At 38.0% G+C, this 25,582-nt stretch overlaps 1 protein-coding gene across 1 annotated transcript in view; it reads left to right on the top strand.

The window, feature by feature from the left end:
- The window catches only part of LOC308103072 (uncharacterized protein), a gene marked incomplete at its 3' end in the record, with an annotated part of 163,861 nt that overhangs the window by 116,454 nt on the left and 21,825 nt on the right, over positions 1–25,582 (top strand). The window contains exons 8-9 of the mRNA XM_080452920.1: positions 22,519–22,603; positions 24,634–24,729. Coding sequence (XP_080309046.1) covers positions 22,519–22,603; positions 24,634–24,729 — 181 coding nt within the window. The remainder of the gene's footprint in view (positions 1–22,518; positions 22,604–24,633; positions 24,730–25,582) is intronic.

Genomic DNA, 25,582 nt, shown 5'->3' with positions numbered 1-25,582 from the left:
AGTTTAATATTCAAAATGTACCTGAGTAAAGGTATAAAAGTATTGGCATCAAAATATACTTAAAGTACCAAAAGTGAAAGTACTCATTATGCCGAAAGTCCCATTTCACAAGTTTTCAAATGTATAAACATCCTTTGACAATGGCAGATGTACAAGCTCACAATGCGTCGCAAAGTGACATGTTGTGAGCTTGTAGATTTGCTATTTTCTAATTTACAACGTATAGGCTACAGTAGTAGGGTTGTAATAATATTCAAAATCTACAAAGTAATTATTAACTCATGTTTTCAAATAATTATAGTGGAGTGAAAGTACAATATTTGCCTCTGAGATGTAGTGGAGTAGAAGTATAAAGTATTGAAACTAAATTGTGCACCTTTTTTTGTGATATGGTGAAATTATCACATATTTGGGTGTTTTTAGCAATATTCATAGTACAGAGGATAAACTTATGGTACAAATGCGATAATTATGGTCTGCCTGCACTGACCGTGTTACATTGTACAATACAACTGTATGACCAGAGGTTGAAGAAGTAATCACATACATTTTAACATTAATCTGATGATATATATATATATATATATATATATATATATATATATATATATATATATATATATATATATATATATATATATATATATATATATATATATATATATATATATATATATATATATATTACATCATTGTTTTGTGATACATGAATGAGCTGCCATTACAAATCCTCTGTCCCTCTTTTCAGTGAACAATGGCACAGTCCAGCTCCAATGCAGTCAATCTGGAAGTGTTTGAAGAGGATAGTTTGGAGCTGAGCAGGGAGGTGCTTGGTGGAGGTGGATTTGGTCAGGTGGTCTACAAGGCCAGGCATCGTCAGTGGGGACGGGACGTGGCCGTAAAGTTTAACATGTAAGTGGAAAAGCCAGTGGTGGACAAAGCACTCAACTCCTGTACTTGAGTCAGCATACACTCAGGGGGGTGAAAGTGTCTTGAAGTTATTGCCGGAACAACACGCAAACCTTCATCTCCTGATCATGTTTTCCTCATTCATGCATCCTTGAACACATGCATTCAACTATTTTATGCCTGTACAGTATGGTGTAGACATTATACAATAATGCATTGCAAATGATTTGTTTAACTCAAATGGTAATGTGTTAATGTTGACAATTGGGCTACTTTTCTTTAAAATTACAAATATAAAAAAAAGAAAAGAAAAAGCAACTAATTACTTTTCTGAAATTACAAGCACATAAATCCCTTGATATGATGCATAGCTAAATTACATCAAACGGTGTGTGTACCACAGATGTGTTGATTATAACACAAAACTTCAGTATCAGTATCAAATTCAACAATGACTTTTGTTTGACATTAAATTAAACAAAACTATAACTCATAACTAAATAAACTGTCCTAATAGTTTGTCAGCCAAATAACACGCCCCCTCACGCATTAGAATGACAATATCAGTCACAGAACCAAGGACGGGTGTTTTCAACTCCGTATTTCAAGGTACGGTTGGCAACCCTATAGTGACATGTATGTATGTATGTATGTATGTGTCATCTTCAGATCGCTCTCAGATGAGTATTTAGTTCATGAGGCTAAGCTGATGCGACGTGCAGAGTTCTTCAGGGGGATCTTCAGGGGCCCATCACGCATGGGTCTGGTCATGGAGCTGATGGAGAGTGGATCCCTCTACTCCTTGCAGGTCAGCTTTTCTCCCTCTTTACGGATTCACTGGTTTATAATTTATATTATTATAATAATAATTATTATTATTATTAATATTTTATTTTATTTTTCCCTCTTTACGGATTCATTGGTTTATAATTTATAATTATAATCATTATTATTATTATTATTGCTGTTTTTTCCCCTCTTTACGGATTCATTGGTTTATAATTTATAATTATAATCATTATTATTATTATTGCTGTTTTTTCCCCTCTTTACGGATTCATTGGTTTATAATGTATTATTAGTATTATTATTATTACACTTTTCTTAAAGAGGTGGTGCCATGGTTCTGCACTTTTTCTGTTTTTCATGTGTCTATGAGGTTGATAGAACTTCATTAAGCCCCCTGGTGGTGTTTTTATGGTGTTTTATGTCTTCTCTGACTATTTTGAGTTTCTACCTGGAGGCTGAAACCTTGAGGGTCAAACGTGCCAATAGAAAAACAGCGCTTTAGTGACATAGTAAAAACATACCCTCCCCCTCATTATCATAACACAACAGGTGTGGGCATGAGGAGGAGGAGGGACTAGGACAGGTGGGTGGTGCTAAGGTGGTGGAGAAGGTGCTAAGGTGAGAACCAGGTATACTTAAAGGACAACTTTATTTTTTTACAACCAAGGGTTATGTTTTAGATTGTAATTAAAGTACATAAAAGATGAGTGTTAACATTTTTAAATTGACTGCTTTCTATAGTTTTAGCAATTTTCGTGATCTTTTTTACAGTGGGCGGGGGCATTCTGTCCGGTGGCTAAATATGTATTTTTTTTACACAATAACCCGGCGTTTTCTTTATTATCATTTACAGTACCTCTTCTAGCCCCCAATAACTCACATCTGGCCATCAAAGACCACAGGACCTTTTTTATTGTGTAAAAAAGGCATATGTAGCCACCGGACAGAATGCCCCCACCCACTGTAAAAAAAATATCGCGAAAATTGCTAAAACTTTAGAAAGCAGTAAATGAAAAAAAAATAACACTCATCTTTTATTTACTTTAATTACAAGCTAAAATATAAACCTTTGTTGTAAAAAAACAAAGTTGTCCTTTAATGAACTGGAGGCGTGTCCACATAAAAACATAATCTTAACAATTTATGTACACTTTTTTGAAAAAAATCTTCCTCCTGGTATAACCATAATACCTCATGATTTATGTTTTAGGGGGGGGGGGGGGGGAATCACTGAAAATCACGGCACCCCGTCTTTAACAAAGTTACAAAGTGCTTTTTAGAGATGAAAGCAAAACTTAAAATAACCAATGGATTATATCAGATAACAGAGTAAGAAGTCAATGAAACAAATAACCAATAACAATAACAAATGAAACATTATGCTATAATGTGAGGCTTTGCTGTGTTCCTTAGTGGTCAGTGAGCTAGCTAACCTGAGGTCTTCTGGCAGGCTTTATTGAGCCTTAATTTGCAGGTGTGTCTCTGAGATTGTGAATTAAACGTTTCTGTTTGACCCCAACCAGGACGGACTAAACCGCTTGCCACCCTGGCCTCTGGTCTTTAGACCAGAGGCCATGGACATGTACATGGACATGGAGAGATTCAACAGAAAGCTGGAGGAGGATCTGAAAGGATCCCATGAATCCATCATGGATCTGGAGAATGACAAGCAGCAGTCTGACCAGAAGATCAAAGAGCAGCAGGTATTTTTATTTTCCATAAAGTAATTAATAAAAAGTAAAGAGTAAATTATGATTTTAATGTTTATCTACTTCACTGGTTCCCAACGTTGGGTCTGGGACCACCAGGGTTAAAAATTAACCCTTACAGCTCTTAAACTCTGAGAGTGTACACATGGAACAAAATGGAACTTACGTTCATTCGGGTCTCGCAACATGCACACGCGCTGCGCGCGCGTGCATGCTGCACGACTGGTGTGCCCCCCACAATTTTCAACTGCCCCCTCAGTCATTTCATCCTGGCGCCGGGCCTGGTTCACGTAACCCACCAATCCTATGCTAATTACGCCACTGCAACTGGGGTCCTTGTTGAGAATCACTGATTAAGAGTAATAAGTAAGAGTAAATGATGATTATCACACGTTAACCTATAATATCATTTATTCTAAAGGCTCGTATTAATGAACTGGAGGAAGAGATGAAGGCCAAGGTTGAGAAGAGCGATGACCTCTACAGGGATCTGGAGAGAGCTGAGAGAGTCAACAGAAAGCTGGAGGAGGATCTGAAAGGATCCCAGGAATCCATGGATCTGGTGAATGACAAGCAGCAGTCTGACCAGAAGATCAAAGAGCAGCAGGTACTTTCCTAAAGTCATTAACTCATTCACTGACAAGGACGTAATTGACGTGGTTTAGTTTTCTTTTTGGTGGCGGTTGGGGCGCCTGTGAATGATCCAACAAGCAACACTGAAGAAGAGTACACCCAGAAATCTGGGGGGAAAAAGCTTGCCTCCTTTCATGTTAAAGGATTCACAAAAGTACATTTTTCTGCCACATTCAAACGGCCATAGCTCTGGAATGGATGATCGCGGCCGGCCAATTCTTTTTTTCCGATTCTACCGGACCCCTGTGCGTGTAATAATGCTGTAATTTCGTGGCCACGTTTTCTAAAGTACACTTTAATATGATATCTTATAAGATCATCTCTCATCATAATACTCACCTTCATGAATGAGTTTAAATGTGTGCACTTGCTGCTCCATTTATTAAAGTCTCGCACTTATTCTGTGATGCTGTTTGTCCTCACTCCTCATATGTAGAAGCTAATAACTGTATCCATCTTTGGAACTCGGGTGAAACTTTGATCCATATAAAGTTGTTTTATGGAAACCCAGTCACTGTTACTTCCAGGTAGAGTATATGGTAGCTGGATGCGCTTCTTCTAAATACAGATTGAGGAAATAAAATTAATATTATTAAAAACATAAATTAATGAACTTAAATGAATGAATGAATCCTCTTCTGGAGGGTCCCCGTGTATGGGTTCACGTAACCCACCAATCCTATGCTAATTACGCCACTGCAACTGGGGTCCTTGTTGAGAATCACTCATTAAGAGTAATAAGTAAGAGTAAATGATGATTATCACACGTTAACCTATAATATGATTGATTTAAAGGCTCGTATTAATGAACTGGAGGAAGAGATGAAGGCCAAGGTAGAGAAGCAGAGAGATAACCTCTGCAGGGATCTGGAGAGAGCTGAGAGAGTCAACAAAAAGCTGGAGGATCTGAAACGATGCCAGGAATCCTTCATGGATCTGCAGAATGACAAGCAGCAGTCTGACCAGAAGATCAAAGAGCAGCAGGTATTTTTATTTTCCATAAAGTCATTAATAAAAAGTAAGAGTCAATTATATTTTTTATGTTTATCTACTCACTGGTTCCTAACGTTGGGTCTGGGAACGACCAGGGTTACAAATTAACCATTGCAGCTCTGTAACTCTGAGAGTGTACAAATGGAACCAAATGGACCCTTATGGGTTCATTTTGTTCCATGTGTACACTCTGAGAGTTACATAAACACTGAACATTTTACAGTGTAGATTGGGGTCCCAGAGATTTAAAAAAATCATATCAAATGGGGGTCCATGGTCTATTGTATATCCAACTGGGGGTCCTTGAAATGCAGAACGTTGAGAATCACTGAGTAAGAGTAATAAATGAGAGTAAATGATGATTATCACACGTTAACCTATAATATCATTGATTTAAAGGTTCGTATTAAAGAACTGGAGAAAGAGATGAAGAAGAAGCTGAGTGATTCTGACCAGAAGATCAAAGAGCAGCAGGTATTTGTATTTTCCATTAAGTCATTAAAAAAAAGTAATAATAAATTATGATTTTAATGTTTATCTACTTCACTGGTTCCTAACGTTGGGTCTGGGGACCACCAGGGTTACAAATGAACCCTTACAGCTATGTAACTCTTAGAGTGTACAAATGGAACCAAATGGACCCTTATGGGTCACACACACACACACACACACACACACACACACACGCACGCACGCACGCATTGCTCTTGATGAGTGTCTGCTAAATGCCTACATTTTAATTTTAAATATGAAGTGAATGTGATGTTTTGAACTGTCATGTTTACTGAATAATGATGTACAAATGTATTATTGTCGATCCCAGGAATCCTTCATGGATCTGCAGAATGACAAGCAGCAGTCTGACCAGAAGATCAAAGAGCAGCAGGTATTTATATTTTCCATAAAGTCATTAATAAAAAGTAAGAGTAAATTATAATTTTAATGTTTATCTACTCACTGGTTCCCAACGTTGGGTCTGGGAACGACCAGGGTTACAAATTAACCATTGCAGCTCTGTAACTCTGAGAGTGTACAAATGGAACCAAATGGACCCTTATGGGTCCATTTTGTTCCATTTGTACACTCTCAGAGTTACATAAACACTGAGCATTTTACAATGTAGATTGGGGTCCCAGAGATTTTAAAAAATCACATCAAATGGGGGTCCATGGTCTATTGTATATCCAACTGGGGGTCCTTGAAATGCACAACGTTGAGAATCACTGAGTAAGAGTAATAAATGAGAGTAAATGAGGGTTATCACACGTTAACCTATAATATCATTGATTTAAAGGTTCGTATTAAAGAACTGGAGAAAGAGATGAAGAAGAAGCTGAGTGATTCTGACCAGAAGATCAAAGAGCAGCAGGTATTTGTATTTTCCATGAAGTCATTAAAAAGAAGTAATAATAAATTATGATTTTAATGTTTATCTACTTCACTGGTTCCTAACGTTGGGTCTGGGGACCACCAGGGTTACAAATGAACCCTTACAGCTCTGTAACTCTGAGAGTGTACAAATGGAACCAAATGGACCCTTATGGGTCACACACACACACACACACACACACACACACGCACGCACGCACACGTTGCTCTGGATGAGTGCTGCTAAATGCCTACATTTTAATTTTAAATATGAAGTGAATGTGATGTTCTGAACTCTCATGTTTACTGAATAATGATGTACAAATGTATTATTGTCGATCCCAGGAATCCTTCCTGGATCTGAAGAATGACAAGCAGCAGTCTGACCAGAAGATCAAAGAGCAGCAGGTATTTGTATTTTCCATAAAGTCATTAATAAAAAGTAAGAGTAAATTATGATTTTAATGTTTATCTACTCACTGGTTCCCAACGTTGGGTCTGGGAACGACCAGGGTTACAAATGAACCATTGCAGCTCTGTAACTCTGAGAGTGTACAAATGGAACCAAATGGACCCTTATGGGTCCATTTGGTTCCATTTGTACACTCTCATAGTTACATAAACACTGAGCATTTTACAGTGTAGATTGGGGCAACAATACACGCACGCACGCACGCACGCGCGCGTGCACACACACACACACACACACACACACACACACACACACACACACACACACACACACACACACACACACATTGCTCTGGATGAGTGTCTGCTAAATGCCTACATTTTAATTTTAAATATGAATTGAATGTGATCTTTTGAACTCTCATGTTTACTGAATAATGATGTACAAATGTATTATTGTCGATCCCAGGAATCCTTCATGGATCTGCAGAAAGACAAACAGCAGTCTGACCAGAAGATCAAAGAGCAGCAGGTATTTTTATTTTCCATAAGGTCATTAATAAAAAGTAAGAGTCAATTATAATAGTAATGTTTATCTACTTCACTGGTTCCTAACGTTGGGTCTGGGGACCACCAGGGTCCATTTTGGTTCCATTTGTACACTCTGAGAGTTACATTAACACTGAGCATTTTACAGTGTAGATTGGGGTCCCAGGGATTTAAATAAATCATATCAAATGGGGGTCCATGGTCTACTGTATATCCAACTGGGGGTCCTTGAAATGCACAACGTTGAGAATCACTGAGTAAGAGTAATAAGTAAGAGTAAATGATGATTATCACACGTTAACCTATAATATCATTGTTTTAAAGGCTCGTATTAAAGAACTGGAAGAACCTGCTGTGGCTCAGCTGGTGAAGACACTCAGTCAGGAGATGAAGAATGTGAGTGATGTTGAGATGAAGATGATCCAGAAATATGCAGTGGATGTGACTCTGGACCCTGATACAGCACATCCTGAACTCATCCTGTCTGAGGATGGAAAACAAGTGAATACTGGAGACATGATGAATAAAAAGAATCTCCCAGACAACACAGAGAGATTCTCTAAATATATCAGTGTCTTAGGAAAACAAAGCTTCTCCTCTGGAAGGTTTTACTATGAGGTTCAGGTTAAAGGGAAGACTGATTGGAATCTAGGAGTGGCCAGAGAGTCCATCAACAGGAAGGGAAACATCACACTGAGCCCCAACAATGGTTACTGGACTATAGTGTTGAGGAATAGAAATGAGTACCAGGCTTGTGCTGTCCATGGTGTCCTCCTCCCTGTAAGAAAGGAGGTCCAGAAAGTGGGAGTGTTTGTGGATTATGAGGAGGGTCTGGTCTCCTTTTATGATGTGGAGGTCAGAGTTCATCTCTACTCTTTCACTGGCTGCACCTTCACTGAGAAACTATATCCATACTTCAGTCCTTATCTTAATGCTTGTGGTACAAACTCTGCTCCTCTGATCATCTCTCCTGTCAGTATGACCTAAATTTGATATCACAATCATTTGTATTTTATTTCCTTTTTGTCTAATGTTGATATTGTATAATTACCACTCATCACAGATCATATCATGAACATCATACACATATTGTATATTCATACACTGTAAGCATGAAGTAAGTCGTTGTTGTCAGGTAGAAACCTTGTATGTACAAAACTGTTCCTTTTTTACTATTATTTAAAAAAACGTTTTTTTTTCCGCACACACACACACACACACACACACACACACACACACACACACACACACACACACACACACACACACACACACACACACACACACACACACACACACACACACACACACACACACACACACACACACCACCCCTTTTATTGTATTGTATGTATTATATGTACTGATGAATTGAGTACAATGGACCACAATGGAAACAAGGCCCCTTTGGGCTTTTTGTATTATCCTTTTATCCTAATGAACCTTTGACTGTACTACCTTAATCTAATAATGTTGTTAATAAAGGATTCAACCAATCAATGTTATGTGTTTTTATTGTATTTACTATAGACTATATTCAACATTAATATAAAGCTACTATAAAATGATCAAAGCTCAGGTTGTATTTTTATTGTATTTACTATAGACTATATTCAACATTAATATAAAGCTACTATAAAATGATCAAAGCTCAGGTTGTATTTTTATTGTATTTACTATAGACTATATTCAACATTAATATAAAGCTACTATAAAATGATCAAAGCTCAGGTTGTCTGTCCTTCTGAATGTGTTTCATTCAGTGGCTTAATCATCCATTTTGTCCATATGAACTAAAACTATTCTCTCTCTCTTTTTTATTGTTAAAGGGATAGTTCACCCCCAAAATGACTTTGATTTGATGACCAGCAGCGGTTCCGGTAGGAGACACAAAGAGTCTCCTTTGTGTCTCCTACCGGAACCGCTGCTTACCGGTCCGCTGGTCATCAAATTATTGTCTTAGGAATGAGACAAAAACAAAAAAAATATCCATGAATTCAAGTCTCCATGGGGTGACTAATACATAGAAAAAAATATTATTTTTGTGTGAACTATCCCTTTAAGAGAGACAAACCATAGACATAGAGTGTTGACTTGGTCCATGAGGCCAGTGCTCAGAGCCTTTGATTACCAGGAGACACATTTTATCCTCAATGTACATATACATGAATATATAAATATGTATATTCATGTAAATATGTAATATCTATTCCCCTTCTATAGCCATCTGACCAACAGTATGTTTACATTCAAATGTATATATATGTAAAGCCCTGCTCATTATCCACTCCAGGCCAAGGACCCCCTAGTGTAGAGAATCAGAATCAGAATCAGAATCAAACTTTATTGTCACATCACATTACAAGTAAGTATAAAACTACAAATACTAAAGCTTACACAGAGAGAGATGAAGTAGGGACCCCCCTCCCCCACACTACATATTGTATAACATTGTGTTGCAGATTAAACACTTGTTCATATTCCATAGACAGCTTTATAGACTTGTTTGACAGCACTGTCATAGTGTATTTTAACACATTTAAAACTCTCACTACTTAGTAAACTTGACCTTACGCTCTGTACTTGGTCTGCTCTTTTCACCTCTACACCAAACCTATTTGCTGAACATGGCCGATCTGTGTTGTGAGCTTGTAGATCGGCTATGTTCGGCTAATCTTCCACTCAGAATATAGATGCGTGGTTAATGTAAATAAAAGGAAAAGTTCCCCCCCCCCCCCCCCCAAAGTAACTCTGACCCCATGGAATAAGTCACTAATAAAACCTAGCACAGAAAGAAAGAATAATTCCATATGAATATTAAAGGTAAGATTTATTCTGACTATTTGGGGAGAAAGGTGTTATTCATGTAAAAAAAATAATGAAACAATAATTGATGTTATTTTTTAAATACTGATGATAGCACATGATCCTGTTTCATATTACATATTATATTGGTTACTTGATTTTAAAATGCAAGATGATGAAAGACAGAAGGCAGTTTCTCAGTTATATCAAGAGGTTTGACTTGATAATATGACACTACAGAATACATATATTAAACTGCTTTTCTGTAAACCACTTACAGTAATGTTCACCCTGGCTAAGTTTAGCCTTATCCGATTCCACAAAAGAGAATTGAAGCAAGCCTAGCTTAGTTACCATGGCAATTTAGCTGTGAAGTTAGCCTGGTCAGGAGCAGGCTAACAGCCAAGCTTACTTAATCCAGTGCCCTTGTTCTTCAAGTTTTTACACAGTTAATTCAACACATGTGTTTGTCTCATTTAAATGACCCTGCATTCAAATAAAATGAAATCAATACAATAAGATATAATCAATGTAATTATATTACTGAAATAGTGTGTGACCATGAATTATAATTGTAAAATGACTCATGTGATATGTCATTGTCACTCTGTTAACACTATAGTTCATATTGTTGTTAGATGTTTGATAATATATTACCATTTTTTTTTAAATATTATAAAAAATGTCTAACACACATATATATATATATATATATATATATATATATATATATATATATATATATATATATATATATATATATATATATATATAAATTATTAGTTACGGGTTTAAAGGAGCCTCTTTGTAAGTCAATAAGGAGCATATTTTAAATTATCAATTTCTAGTCAATGGAGAAATTATTTTTTATTTCTTGTCCACCTTTGGAGTTACATCATGATGGCAAGGTAACTACACAACCCAAACCTCTACCAAAGTGGTCTTGCAAATGTGGGGTTATTGTGTGTCTCGTCCCGTCCCCCGCTCATCCCATCGTGGTCATTTCCGCTCCAACCGGAAAATATCACGCCCCCCTAGGAGGTGGACGTCCCCCCCCCACCACCACCACAACAACAACAACAACAACAACAACAACACCTACACCTACCACCAGAACCACACCATGGCAGGCCAACAGTTCCAGTATGATGACAGCGGCAACACGTTCTTCTACTTCCTCACGTCGTTCGTGGGCCTCATCGTCATCCCCGCTACTTATTACCTGTGGCCGCGGGACCAGAACGCTGGTGAGCCGGAAGGATAATAATTAAGGATAATATAATAATAAGATAAGGATAATAATTCCTTTTTAACAGGACGTTCATGAAAGTCCTTACGGGCTTGTTTCCAATGAGAGCCTGTGAGCAATTAGGGGTTAAGAGTCTTGCTCAGGGACAAATTTCATTTCATCGACACATATGCTGGCGTGGCCTGGAATCGTACCTGGGGCAACTAGGGCCTCTGGCTCCGTAGGCGGGCTCACTAACCACTCAGCTATGGCCGCCCCTGGACCCCCTCTTTGAGAAGCAACGTTATAGACAGTAAAATGTGAGTGCTTGTAGCTGTGTGAAAGCGTGTGAATGGAACCAAATGGACCTGTAAGGGTCTTTAAAACAACCCTGTGTTGTTGTGTAATAAGTGGGGGTTCATTTGGGAACCCCCCCCCTCCTCAACCCTCCTCAAAGAAGATACTAACTAGCCTAGCATGCTAACTGATACAGCTGTGTGTAGTTACAGTTATTAGGTACAGTTTTGCTGTGTTGTATAGTAATCGTTTAAAATGGTTCTTTAGACCCCAGGGGTCTTCAACAGGGGGTCCGGGGCCACTAGGGGGGGTCCTCAGAGTTACTACAGAGGGGGGCCGCTAAAATATTTGTTATATGATTTAATTTTTTCAACCACTTGAACCCTAGCATCTCTTTTCTGAGGAGAACTTTGGCCAAAAATAGCAGATCTACAAGCTCTACAACGCCTCGCAGCGCGAGGCGTTGTAGAGCTTGTAGATCTGTTATTTTTGGCGAAGAGGTGTATAGGTGTAGAGGGAAAAAAGAGCAGACCAAGTAAAAAAAATAACAAGTTTCATCTGAAACAACATTTTATACAATATAGAGTAGGGGGTCCCTTCTTCATCTCTCTCTCAGCTAGGGGGTCCTTGGCCTGAACAAACGTTGAAGACGCCTGCTTTAGACTGTTAGCTCCCGAGAGGGTGACACATGGAACCACACGGACCCGGGAAGGGTCCATTTGGTTCCCTGTTACTTGGGTTAACAGAACTGTAATAATTAAGGGTCCATTTGGAGCCCCCACTCCCCTCCAGGAACCATGAGGGTCCCTAGCTGGACCCCCACTTTGAGAAACCCACTTGCTTGTTAACGTTAATATGTAAGCACACTACTGCGTATGATTGTTCACTTTACTGTATGTAGACCCTTTAATGTTTTCCTTGCTTACTGTAAATCCCTCTGGATTAAGATCGTCTGCTAAATGCCTAAATTGTAATACAGTTAATACAGTGTTACTGTACTTTTACTACAGTTATAGTAATCAATAATGTTACATATACTGTTGATATACAGATAAGGTATGTGACCACAACACGCTGATCCCAGACGCGAACAGCGTTTTCCCAGCGACTTGCAGGCGAGGGGCGGAAGTCAAGGCACAGACGGCTGTGTTGTTGACGGTGAAACAGTTGCGTGCATTAGCGCAAGATGAGGATAAAGGGAACATTCAGTCTAAATGTCCAGTTTGCTAATTCACAACTACTACTACTACTACTTTTGTATTTGAAACTTTAAATGTCTCTGAATATTTCACGTTTCACGTTTGTACTTAAACTTTTAAGTACAAATATCATTTATGAAAAGGCTACTCTAGGCTTCAGTGAAGTCGGACTGAATGACTGAATTTTTTTTTTTTTTACTCTTGATGTTTAGTCCTATCTGTGTCTGTCCTGTGTGTGCCTTGTGTTTTCATAACTGCGGTACTATCATCATGACGGCTGGATTTACCTCGTAGGATCAATACATGTCTGTCTATGAGCAGCTTATCTCAAGCTGAAATTCTGCATTACCATCAATCCATATGTCAGTGGTTGGTTTCTCAAAGTGGGGTCCATGGGCCCCCAGGAATCTTTGAGGGGGAATCCAGGGGGTCCCCAGCAAAATGAGTTATGAGCATCACAAATCCACAAAACCACTTTAACCCTATATACGTCGGCTATTTGAAAATAGCAGATAAACAAGCTCACAAGGCTATACTAAAAAAAAAAAGATTAAATTTTTTACTTCCACAACAAGAACATCTTGTATAGGTTACAATTATTTTTATCTTTTTTTTCCTGATGATGATGGGTCTGCGGCCAATGCATGATATTATGGAATAGTTGTGAACGACCTAAAAATGTGCACTTCTATCTATAAATTCAAGATTTTTTTTAAAGATGATATAGTAGCTAAATATAAAACTGCATTAAAAACCATAACATATAATTTCTAGTGTGTGAAAAGACACATTTTGTCACACGCACGCACACACACACGCACACGCACGCACGCACGCACGCACGCACGCACGCACGCACACAGTTTAATATCCTGGGACCAGACGAATCTGCAAAAAATTGCCCTCTGTGATTTGGGTCTGGCACCGCTCCATACAGAATCCATTTCCTGCTCCAGAAGACGTGGGTAACCAATCAGGGCCCAGTATTCGAATATGGGAGACTGTAATTGGTAGTTGGTTGTAGGTCTAACCAAATCTAATAATGTTGTTAATAAAGGATTCAATCAATCAATCAATCAACGTTATGTGTTTTTATTGACTATATTCAACATTAATATAAAGCTACTATAAAATGATCAAAGCTCAGGTTGTGTTTTTATTGTATTTACTATAGACTATATTCAACATTAATATAAAGCTACTATAAAATGATCAAAGCTCAGGTTGTGTTTTTATTGTATTTACTATAGACTATATTCAACATTAATATAAAGCTACTATAAAATGATCAAAGCTCAGGTTATGTTTTTATTGTATTTACTATAGACTATATTCAACATTAATATAAAGCTACTATAAAATGATCAAAGTCCTTCTGAATGTGTTTCATTCAGTGGTTGAATCAGTCCATGTGAACACATGGTCAAATGGACGCTTCATGGTGTCCTGATGGTCCAGATCAGGGGTGATGCAACTTTGACCATGGAGAGGGCCACTATATTTCCACACTTACTCCAGGGGGCCACCAGGGGGCCACATTGCATATTGGTTTGTTGCAGGAAACCTCTTATCTCCATATTTTACTTTTACTTCTATACAGTACTTTTACTCCACTTCAATTATTTAACGGACTTTAGCCCTATTCTATACCCTATTTTCAAACATTTTAGTACTTTTACTTTAAGTATATTTTGATGCCAATAGTTTTGTACTTTTACTCGAGTAACATTTTGAACTTGTTTTTATTTTATTGATTGAATATTTTATTAGGCAAAAAATGTAAACAGCACAATTACATTTATAATACTTTGTCTAAAAGTATTATAAAAGCATTGTGAAAGCATTTCAGGCTAATTTGCATTTACAATTTTGAAGACCAGACCCATTTTTAGTTGTTTGGCCCTGCCTTCCACCCTGAGCCAGCCTAGGCTGGCAAAATGGGTGGGAGAGAGGTGGGTCATGGTCATGGTCCCCAGACCGAGGAGTAGCCGAATCAGTTTGTTTTGGGAGGTTTGAATGAAACTTAGTCTTCAGTGACACTGAGGTGTTGGAGTACCAAGAGGAGCAAGCATAGTCAAAAAGGGGCTGAATCAGGGCCCCTGAGAGGGTCATGAGGGCCTGAGGGTTGACAAAAGAGGAAACTCTGCCCATATATCTGGTTCTCTGGTATACTCTTTTGACCACCTTTGTTTCACCTGTCAGGTATTTGTCAAGAATACATCCTATATATACATATATATCCTATATATACATCATAACCCAAATAGGTCATATCTTCTTTGTTAGAGATGATTGTGTCATCGACTTTGACCTTGAAATCATTTACATCCACGTGTCTGAGGGAATGTTTGGTCCCAAAGAGAATGGATTCAGTTTTCCCAAGGTGTAATGACAGTTTGTTATCGGTAAGCCAAGTATGGATTTTGGAGAGTTTGGAGCTGAGCGCTTCCTCAACTTGCAACTTGTCCTCTCCCGAGATCAGGAGTGCCGAGTCATCAGCGAACAGAGTATTCTTTCTTTTTGTTGTTGTATTGCTACTTTTACTTAAGTAGAATATCTGAGTACTTCTTCCACCACTGCCAGAGCCAGCATAGCAGACCTGTCCCTGCATGCCCACATTCACCACCGAAATGAGAAAACACTCATTTAGATTTGGAGGAGCAGTTAAAGAGCTGGTGCCATGTTTTTGCACTTTTTCTGTTTTTCATGTGTCTATGAGGTTGATAGAACTTCATAAAGCCCCCCGGTGGTGTTTTTATGGTGTTTTATGTCTTCTATGGAGGCTGAAACCTTGAGGGTCAAACGTGCCAATAGAGAAACAGCGCTTTAGTGACATCACAAAGCCATACCCTCCCCCTCATTATCATAACACAACAGGTGTGGGCATGAGGAGGAGGAGGGACTAGGACAGGTGGGTGGTGCTAAGGTGGTGGAGGAGGTGCTAAGGTGAGAACCAGGTATACTTAATGAACTGGAGGCGTGTCCACATAAAAACATAATTTTAACCATTTCTGTACACTTTTTTTTTGTTGAAAAAAATCCTTACATAATAATAATACCTTATGATCAGGTTTTAGGGTTGAAAAATATCATGGCACCCCATCTTTAAAGGAGAATTTTGGACTAAGTTTTTCTTACCTTTTCTATGATGTTATGATATCTTAGGATGAATGCTACAGTAGAACATTTTCGTAGCTCCACCCTTTGTCCGCCACAGCTTAAAACGTGTGCGGATAGGCCTTGCGTTAGATCACATATTTTAATAGCTTTTTTAATTAATTTTTTTGGTGAGATCTGACGTTCATAGTGACAGAACACTGTCCAAAAAACAAAAAAACACAGAAGTCTCGCTAGACGAGATTTCAATCTCGAGATTTCAATCTCGTCTAGCAAGACTTAGATTATTTTTTTGGTTGGATAGTGTTCTGTCACTATGAACGTCAGATCTCACAAAAAAATAAATAAAAAAAAGCTATTAAAATATGTGATCTAACGCAAGACCTATCCGCGCACGTTTTAAGCTGTGGCGGACAAAGGGTGGAGTTATGAAAAATGTCTACTTTACCATTCATCCTAAGATATCATAACATCATAGAAAAGGTAAGAAAAACTTAGTCCAAAATTCTCCTTTAACTGGAACTCGCTACCCCCTACAATAAAGAGCATCAGCAGTCATCTCCTTTTTAAGAAAGAAGGTCAAAGCATGGCTCTTATAAAATGTTGCAGAATAGTACGGCCACTTATATTTATTATGAGATCCTTTTTATTTATGCCGTAAGTAGTGTAGCTCTAGAGTGTTTTATGTATTGTTGTACTGCCTGTTATTTGTTGCAATGTATTGTTTGTCTCAGACCAAGGAATTTACACAATGGAAACAAGTCTTATGACTTTGTTGTGTTTATATCCTTGACGTTTCTCTGATAAACATGTAGCATGTGTTTTCCCTTTATGACGTCTAAAATACATCAAATCATGGATTATGTATGTGTTTAATACAGTTCCACAGAAACCACATGCAAACCCCACATGCAAACCCCATAGGACTTTTTTGTGTTATCCTTTTAGCTCAAATGTCTGACTGTACCTCGCAGGCCTGGTTTGGCCGTCGGGAGGACCGGGACAATTTTTGACCTCCTGTCTCCCCACAAACCCACCCGCAATCTTAAATCACCACACAAACTTTTGTTTTTAAATGTTCCGTCATTGAATTGCCTTTATATTCCCTGTGTGTGTATGTATTGTATTTGTATTGTTAAGCACTTTGTAAACCTGTTTTTGAAAAGTGCTATATAAATAAAGTTTATTATATTATTATTAATATTATTATTACCCTTATTATTATTAATTCCCGGTGGCCTGCCGTCTGATTGTCCTGCCTGTCCTCAGACATAGGATAGGTGCCTGTTAGTTGGATTGGTCCAAAAGTCAGTAATTCAAGTTTTTTTTCTGGAAGGATCAAGACGTGATTGGCTTGTTTGGCTTTCCGCCCCGCCCCCATCACAAGTGCAGTTGTAAACAGAGCAGCAACGTGAGAGAGAGAGAGCTGTGAGATCTGTCTGAGAAGGAGATTAAATGACGTTTGCCTCATATTATCTTGATCAAATATGGACCCCAAGCCCCTTCCCAGTAAGAAAAAGGGTGGAGGAGCTGAAAGGTGTCTGTCCTGTGGAGGAGACTGTTTCTAAATGACTGATATATTCAAAGCCTCCAGACAGTCAAAGTAAGTTACACAACACTGATTCTTCTCAACACAAGGGCTTCTCTTTAGACCAGCTATATGATTAACAATGCATCATTTAGCAGCTCTTTAGCAGTAGCTACTGTCCAGCTGGTTGCAGATTATTATTTTTTGGCTCTTCCTGAACACACCTGTGGATTATACCAGGGACAAATGACTTGGATTTATAGCTCCTCCTTGGACATACCTGTGGACTACACCAGGTACAAGTGACTTTCTTTTTGCTCTCCCTCATGGAGCTACTTGTGGATTATGCCAGGGTCAGTCCACCTTAGGTGGATTATGTGGTCGACACGCACTGACTTTTTGCACCTTAATCCCATGTATAACGCACTGACTTTTTTTGTCTTTTTATTGTGCTCTTTTTTTTCTCTAAGCACCTAAAAGCAACGTCCATAAGTATATCATGCACAGTATACATACTTTGCTGCTATGCTCAGGCACCTTAGTTTTTCTTTTATCTCAGGTACTATTGTAAATATGTAGATAACTTGTTTGGCCTTTTGTTGTTCTCTTGTTTGATCTCCTTCCCACTTGCCCCACCTCCACCCCTCGTCTTCCTCCCCCTCTTCTTTCTATGGAAACAACGTTGCGATGGGAACGATGTACAAAAACGGATTTCACCCACTTTTTTACCTTGTAAACCTGTGATGAGACAATAAACCTGATTCTGAGCTCTCAGGTCTGTGGTCTAATCAATACATTATGCACTGCAGCTGGGTCCTTAAAATGAAGGTTGAGAATCACTGACCTAGATGCCACAACAAACAGTCCACAGCTGGACATATAACTGATACAATGTTGAGTTATTTGTATGTTCCTAAGGATTATGTTACTAAGCATTGTGTTCTCATCAGCCTGTAAACATTTAGCTCATAACATGACACAATTGGTAGGCTATTCTATATGGCTGAATGCAGTGGTGTAAAGTAACTAAGTACATTTACTCAAGTACTGTACTTAAGTAGACTTCTGAGGAACTTTTACTTCACGGAGTACTTCCAATTTTCAGTACTTTTACTTCTACTCATGCAACTACATCTCAGAGGAAAATATTGTACTTTTACAATTATTTGAAAACTTTATTTACTATAGTTACCTTGTAGATTTTGATTATTATTACAAAACATACATACCCACTTCAGCCCTATATATATTTAAGTGATTTGAAAATAGCAGATCTACAAGCTCACAATGCGACACATTGTGAGCTTGTAGATCTGCTATTTTCAAATCACTTAAACTTGAAATGGGACTTAATACATAATGAGTACCTTTGCTTTTGATACTTTAAGTACATTTTGATGTGAATACTTTTGTACTTTTACTGAAGTACTTTTCCACCACTGGCTGAATGTTTAGCTGTAAAAAATAACCTTATAGCATTAGGCTACTTAATGTACAGGTTACTGTCAAAGCTTATTCCATTTAGTGCTGTAGATGTGGTTTGTTGTATTATGTCTCTCATCATAAACATAAAACCTACTAGTCTCTTATAGTTGAGTGAGTCGACTTTGGCAACTTTTAATGTTACTGAAATAAGACTCATATTGAATGTTGCTTTTGACATACAGTAGATCTACTACTGTACACGTTTACTATTCTTATTGTTATTCTACTCTTGTTGAATATTGGTATTGGCATATTGACTATTGGTAAGCTACTTTGATGACAAAATAAGACAATCATGTTTTCACAGCATTATTTTAGGAGTCCTGTTGTGACTGTTGTATTGAGGGAAACATGTTGTTGATAAGATGTGATGGTATGTTGTATTTAGGGAATAGAAAAGCACTGGATATAGAACTTTTGTGTGACTGTTGGTGATAATGATTTCCGGTGATTACTTAGCCAATGTGTAAAGGAATAACGCTGTAACTGTTGAATTCCTATGGATTGCTCCTGTGACATACTGTACAGTAGAAGTGAGTGTTGTAGTGACTACTACTGTAGGTCTACAGTGTGTGGTATATGTTTGTATTTTTAGTTTTTTTTAACAAGAAACATCTCAGACAAAATGTACTATTGTTATGGTCTGACACACTGTCAGTGCCACAAGGCATGTGTGTGAGTGCGGGCGGCAGACGCATTCGTGTTCATGTAGCCTAGTGTTTGGGTAGGGTGGCCTGGAAGGGTGTCTGACTCCCAGCCTGAATTACAGGCCCACTCCGGGCCTGATACCTCGTGCTGTTTACATTTCTGTCTCATAAAGTATTCAACCAATCACAAACAGAGCAGCTTTGACCTTGTTTTACAGGACCTTCACTTACTGTTGAACTTCCTCAGGGGAACCACTAGGTGTCAGTGAAGACACATGAGAACACTGTGTTTCACTGTGCGTCTCCATGACCTAGTTTTATTTATGTCAGACCATGTGACCTGTTCTGTACAACGTTACTATGAAACAATGATATTATATGATATTATATTACTATAGTATTACTGTATAATATCTTATATTGATGTAGTACTACTGTATAATATCTCTGGCATAGTAAGACTGTGTAGAACATATTGCTGTACTATGATGTGAACATAATACAGAAACATATGTATGTATGTATGTATGTATGTATGTATGTATGTATGTATGTATGTATGTATGTATGTATGTATGTATGTATGTATGTATGTATGTATGTATGTATGTATGTACTCACATGGTAAATATCATGTAACTGTATGTACTCACATGGTAAATATCATGTAACTGTATGTACTCACATGGTAAATATCATGTAACTGTATGTACTCACATGGTAAATATCATGTAACTGTATGTACTCACATGGTAAATATCATGTAACTGTATGTACTCACATGGTAAATATCAAATGTTTATCATTGTGAAACAGTCTCATTAAGTGGTGCATAATAATAAGACAGTTAGTATGCTAATGTAAAAGTATAAAATACATTGAGGTGGATTGTTTTATGTATGACATCTTTTCATAGCCGAAACACAGAGGTATAAGAGAGAGAAATTAGAAAATGATTAAGTGTTTCAGCAAATGTACCTTGTAAGAATTCTGCCCAATGATACTTTTTCAAAAGACTGTGTAGACTGTGTGGTGTAAACACGCCCATTGGTGTGAACATGCCCATGTTCTAGTGTCATCTTTGCCTGCAGTTACCCATACTTGCCTTTAAGAGCCTTATTGTGTCTTATGAGCTTGTATCTTAAGAAAAGACCTATCCCACTCTGCGCCACAAGGGGCAGATCCGCCTGTGTGAGACAGGTAGTGTTATTTGGACAGGTGACAACATGCTGATGATCAAGGAAGAGAGAAAAACAACACCGTAGGTGTTAATGAGGTAATTAAAGTATTAGAACATAACACATGTTCAAAATAAGCACTTTGTCTGTAATGTAAAACAAAGCTTGTCTTGGGGTTAATTATGGCAGAAATATAGTGACTGAGTATTAGTTTATTATTGTTTGTTGTGAAGTCTAAGCACTGACTAGGCAGTCAGATTCATGGCAGCCATTACATAACTGCTGCTTTCAAACTGTATTTTGGTTTGTTTCACTTTTACAGTATTTGTGTTGCTGCCTTTAGTGTTTAAAGCTCCTGTTGTGTGTTTAACATGTTGGTCTACTTTTTGCATTTGGAAATGTTATTTTTCGTTTGCATTTAGTTTAATTAATTCCAGTGGTGCTAAACTACATTTACTCGTCTACTGTAACATTTTCAGGTGTTTTTACTTCACTGGAGTTATCCCAATTTTCAATACTTTTACTTAACTTCTACTCCACTACATCTCAGATACAAATATTGTACTTTAAGTCCATCACAAGACGTATCGTGAGCTTGTAGATCTGCTATTTTCAAAAGATTTCTATACATTTGAAAACTTGTGAAATGGCACATTCTGCATAACGAGTTCTTTCTACTTTTGGTACTTTAAGTACATTTTGATACCAATACTATTGTACTTTTACTCAAGTAAATTTTGAATACTTTTACTTCTACATTGCAGTATTGATACTTTTACTTAAGTAAAGGAATGTAGTACTTTTTCCACCACTGGTTAATTGTCTCCAGCAGTGTGTTGTAATGTGTGTTTGTAGTAGGTCTGCTAATCCAGTATTAACCTGTTGTCAGAACAGACACATGACATTTAAAAATAATTACTTCTAAAACAATATTTACTAAACATTACTGGATTAAGTCAAAGAGTTTGTTCCAGTTCATGGAAGCTGTGAAAAGTAAAAGTGAAAAAAGTCTGGAATTCAAAATTTTACCTGAGTAAAAGTACAAAAGTATTGGTATCAACATGTACTTAATTAAAGTACCAAAAGTAAAAGTACTAAAATGTTTGAAAATAGCAGATCTACAAGCCCACAATGCGTCACATTGCGACTCGTTGTGAGCTTGTAGATCTGCTATTTTCAAATGGCCAAAATGTATATAGGGCTGAAGTAGGGGGTAATGTATGTTTTGTAATAATAATAAAAATCAACAAAGTAACTAGTAACTGAAGTTTTCAATCGTAGTGGAATGAAAAGAACAATATTTTACTCTGAGATTTAGTGGAGTAGAAGTAAAAGTATAGAACATTGGAAATACTCAGTAAAGTGCAAAATATATATATATAAAAAATATTAAAAAAAAGTACAGTACTTGAGTAAATGTACTTAGTTACTTTCTACCACTGGTTAATTCTCTCCAGTTGTGTCTTGTAGTGTGTCTTTGTAGTAGGTCTGCCAAACCAGTATAACTGTGTGTGTGTGTGTGTGTGTGTGTGTGTGTGTGTGTGTGTGTGTGTGTGTGTGTGTGTGTGTGTGTGTGTGTGTGTGTGTGTGTGTGTGTGTGTGTGTGTGTGTGTGTGTGTGTGTGTGTGTGTGTGTGTGTGTGTGTGTGTGTGTGTGTGTGTGTGTGTGTAAAGGTCTCTGCTCTACCATGAGTAAGTCTGTGGAGAGAGAGGAGGGGGGCGTGGCCTCTAAAAGCAGCCTGTCTGAACAACATGAGAGGTAAGATAATCATCTATCCACCTGTTTCCTAGGCTTTTCACTGTGTTCCACTTCCTGTCTTTTGATCCAATGAAATCCAATGAAACCGGTCAGATGACTAATGATATCCAATGAAATCCGACAGGAAGTGGAAAACACACAGCCAAGAAACAGGTGAATAGTGGACCAGTTAGTACTTTTACTTGAGTACATTTCAGGCCTACAGTATTCTTGGCTCAAACATAAATAATACATTATGAATTAACCACTTAAGCCCTATTTTGAGTATAGTGAAAATAGACGATCTACAAGCTCACAACGCGTTGCATATTTTCACTACCAGAGGTTCAGGCTTTTACGCGGCCCTCACACCTACGTCACACTGCCAATCCGACTGATATGCCCATATTTGGAGATCTCTGTATCTGTCAGTCTTTGTCCCCTTTATGCCCATGTATAGAGATCCCTGATGCCATCAGTATTTGCCCATATATGGGCATGCTGAAATGCCCCCTTTTCTGCCCATATATGGAGCTGAGTGATATGTTTGAGCCACAACAAGAAAACTCCATATGTGGGCGTAGCTGCATTGGGAACTCCTTATATGGTTATGGCTGACATGAGCGTGACATCAGAGATCCGTCCACCCGCCGGCCGGTCCTTCCTTAAGCCAATTTTTATATAGGATTATTAGGGCCCGAGCACTGCACCAGTGCGATCTGACTTGTGGGTGACCTCATTGGACTTTATTCAGAGTCCTTGTCCTTCATTGGTGTTACTTAGCTCTGCCCCTTCGTCTGATTGATCGATATTTGATAGTTCCTATTTTTGGCTATAACTTTTGAACGGTCGATATTTGTAAATTCTTATATTTTGCCATAACTTTTGACCTGCTTGTCGTAGATTAATGAACACTAAAACATGATGTATGAATTACATGCACATGATTAGGTGTAAATATGCCGGATTTAGCGTGAAGCTAATTTTCATCCGTAGTCCCAAAACATTTAAACAGAATTATATTCTTAGCTGCTGTGCTGCCTCTGGCACTTGAATTATCTGTACAGGATTAATAAAGGTCTATCTATTTTCATTGTTGACATGCTGCTATTCTCACTTAGTGCTTCTTATATTTAGTGTTGTTTGTAGATGACCCACCTAAGGTGGAGTCATGCCTATGCTACCCCCGTTTACGGTTAGGCTTGGGGTTAGGGTTAAGGTTAGTGTTTGTTGTGAGGGAACATAGGGACACTCCGCTCAAGGTCACGGAGGCGACCAAAGGAAGGGCACCTGATCCACTTCTAGATGTTTCACAATGTTGGCATAAATGAGAGATATGCCCTTTATATTTACATGCATTCATGATCAACTATGATCCAACTAGCGTGAGGTGTTTTGTGCCTTCATCCATGGCACAACATGAACACGACCAATCACCTTTGCTCTTTTGCGGGGACATCAACCTGTACAGAAATACCTGTTCTTCAGCCACACTGTAAATCAGGGCTACTCAACTTAAGATGGCTCAGGGGCCACTCAGCAAAATACCAAAAGTCCAAGGGTCCGCCATAAAAATGACGGTCCTATTTTGGATTTTTCGATTTTGTAACACACAAGAAAATGTACATTTTGACATCATATTCTTTTCACTGTACCAGTTTATTTTGTGTTGTGTGTATGTCCAGTGGCAGCAACCTATCATGGGCGCGCGGCAAAGCCGCGCGGCTTGAAAAATTTGGGGGTCAAACCCCCCCAAAAACCCGAAATGCATAGAAAGCTATGCATTATACCTGTAACAATTGATGCACCTGTATGTATGTCTGTCTGTTTGTTTTTGAAAAATGTTTTAGCAACCCATATATTTGAACGGAAATGTTTTTTTTTTTTTTTTTTTTTTTTTTACCATGAGGGGGCCGCCAAGACGCTGCGATCGGGCCGCATGCGGGCCGCGAGTTGAGTAGCGCTGCTGTAAATAATGTCTGGGTATATGCAACAAAGTGATTTCTTCTCCCTTCTCATGATCATAGAAATGTTTTTCTTTATGATTCAAGAAATGCATCCACGGATTCTCCAACACCCAGCTGTGGGAGTGACAACTCAATGGATTTCCCTATGAACTTCAGTAACGATGAACCTTCAGACACAAAGTAAGATTGATTGATTGATTGAATATTCTATTAGGCAAAAAAGGTAAAACAGCACAGTTACACAGTTCAAATATCAATACAAACATACAGAAAAAGATAACACTATATACAAACAAAAAAGAAAAAAAGCAGGGGAAAAAATGATAATGCTATATGTACAAAAAAGGGGGGTCGTCTGTCTAACGTGAAAATAGTACTACCTCCTTTTTTGGCCTCCTGAAAGTTATTTTTAAGGGTTGTTTTAAATGAGCCCAGTGATCTGCACTCCAGATCACTGTAAAGACAACAAATAACACAATAAAGTTATCTCATGCTTCTATTATGCTGCATTATGTAATTTGCATGTGCAAAAAAGAAAAGACACAATTACAATCAAACTACTTTTAGCTATTGATAGTAATTTAATATGGTTAATGTCAGTGGTAGACAGTAACAAAGTACATTTACTTGAGTACTGTAATTGTTTTTTTTTACTTTTATAGCCCGAGCACTACACCAGTGTGAAGCCCTATTGAAATTGCAAATGTAACAGGGGTGGTATTGAGGACTATATAGCCAACTACTCCACCTAGGGAGTTGTGCCCTTGGAAATATTTGTGATAGACCTATTTCAATGACACACCTGAGTACCTTAGTGACTCCTCACACAGTTCTGGTACAATAGATAATAAAGGCAGAAACATGTATTTAGCAAAAGTGCAAAATCTTTATTTTAATTAGCAGATTATTTCATTCAATGAGTCTCATCAACATCATTAACAATAAAAAGAGAATGCATTTCAATGGGATAAAAGTACTTATTACCACCGTGGGTTAGCAATAACAATACTGTGCATAATGGGTCAGTGCTGGG

Source organism: Gymnoscopelus braueri (genome assembly GCF_963280865.1).
Source record: "Gymnoscopelus braueri genome assembly, chromosome: 16".
NCBI classification, from domain to species: Eukaryota; Metazoa; Chordata; class Actinopteri; order Myctophiformes; family Myctophidae; genus Gymnoscopelus; species Gymnoscopelus braueri.
The sequence above is the reverse complement of the archived record's forward strand: the minus strand, read 5'-3'. Positions and strand labels throughout refer to the sequence as shown.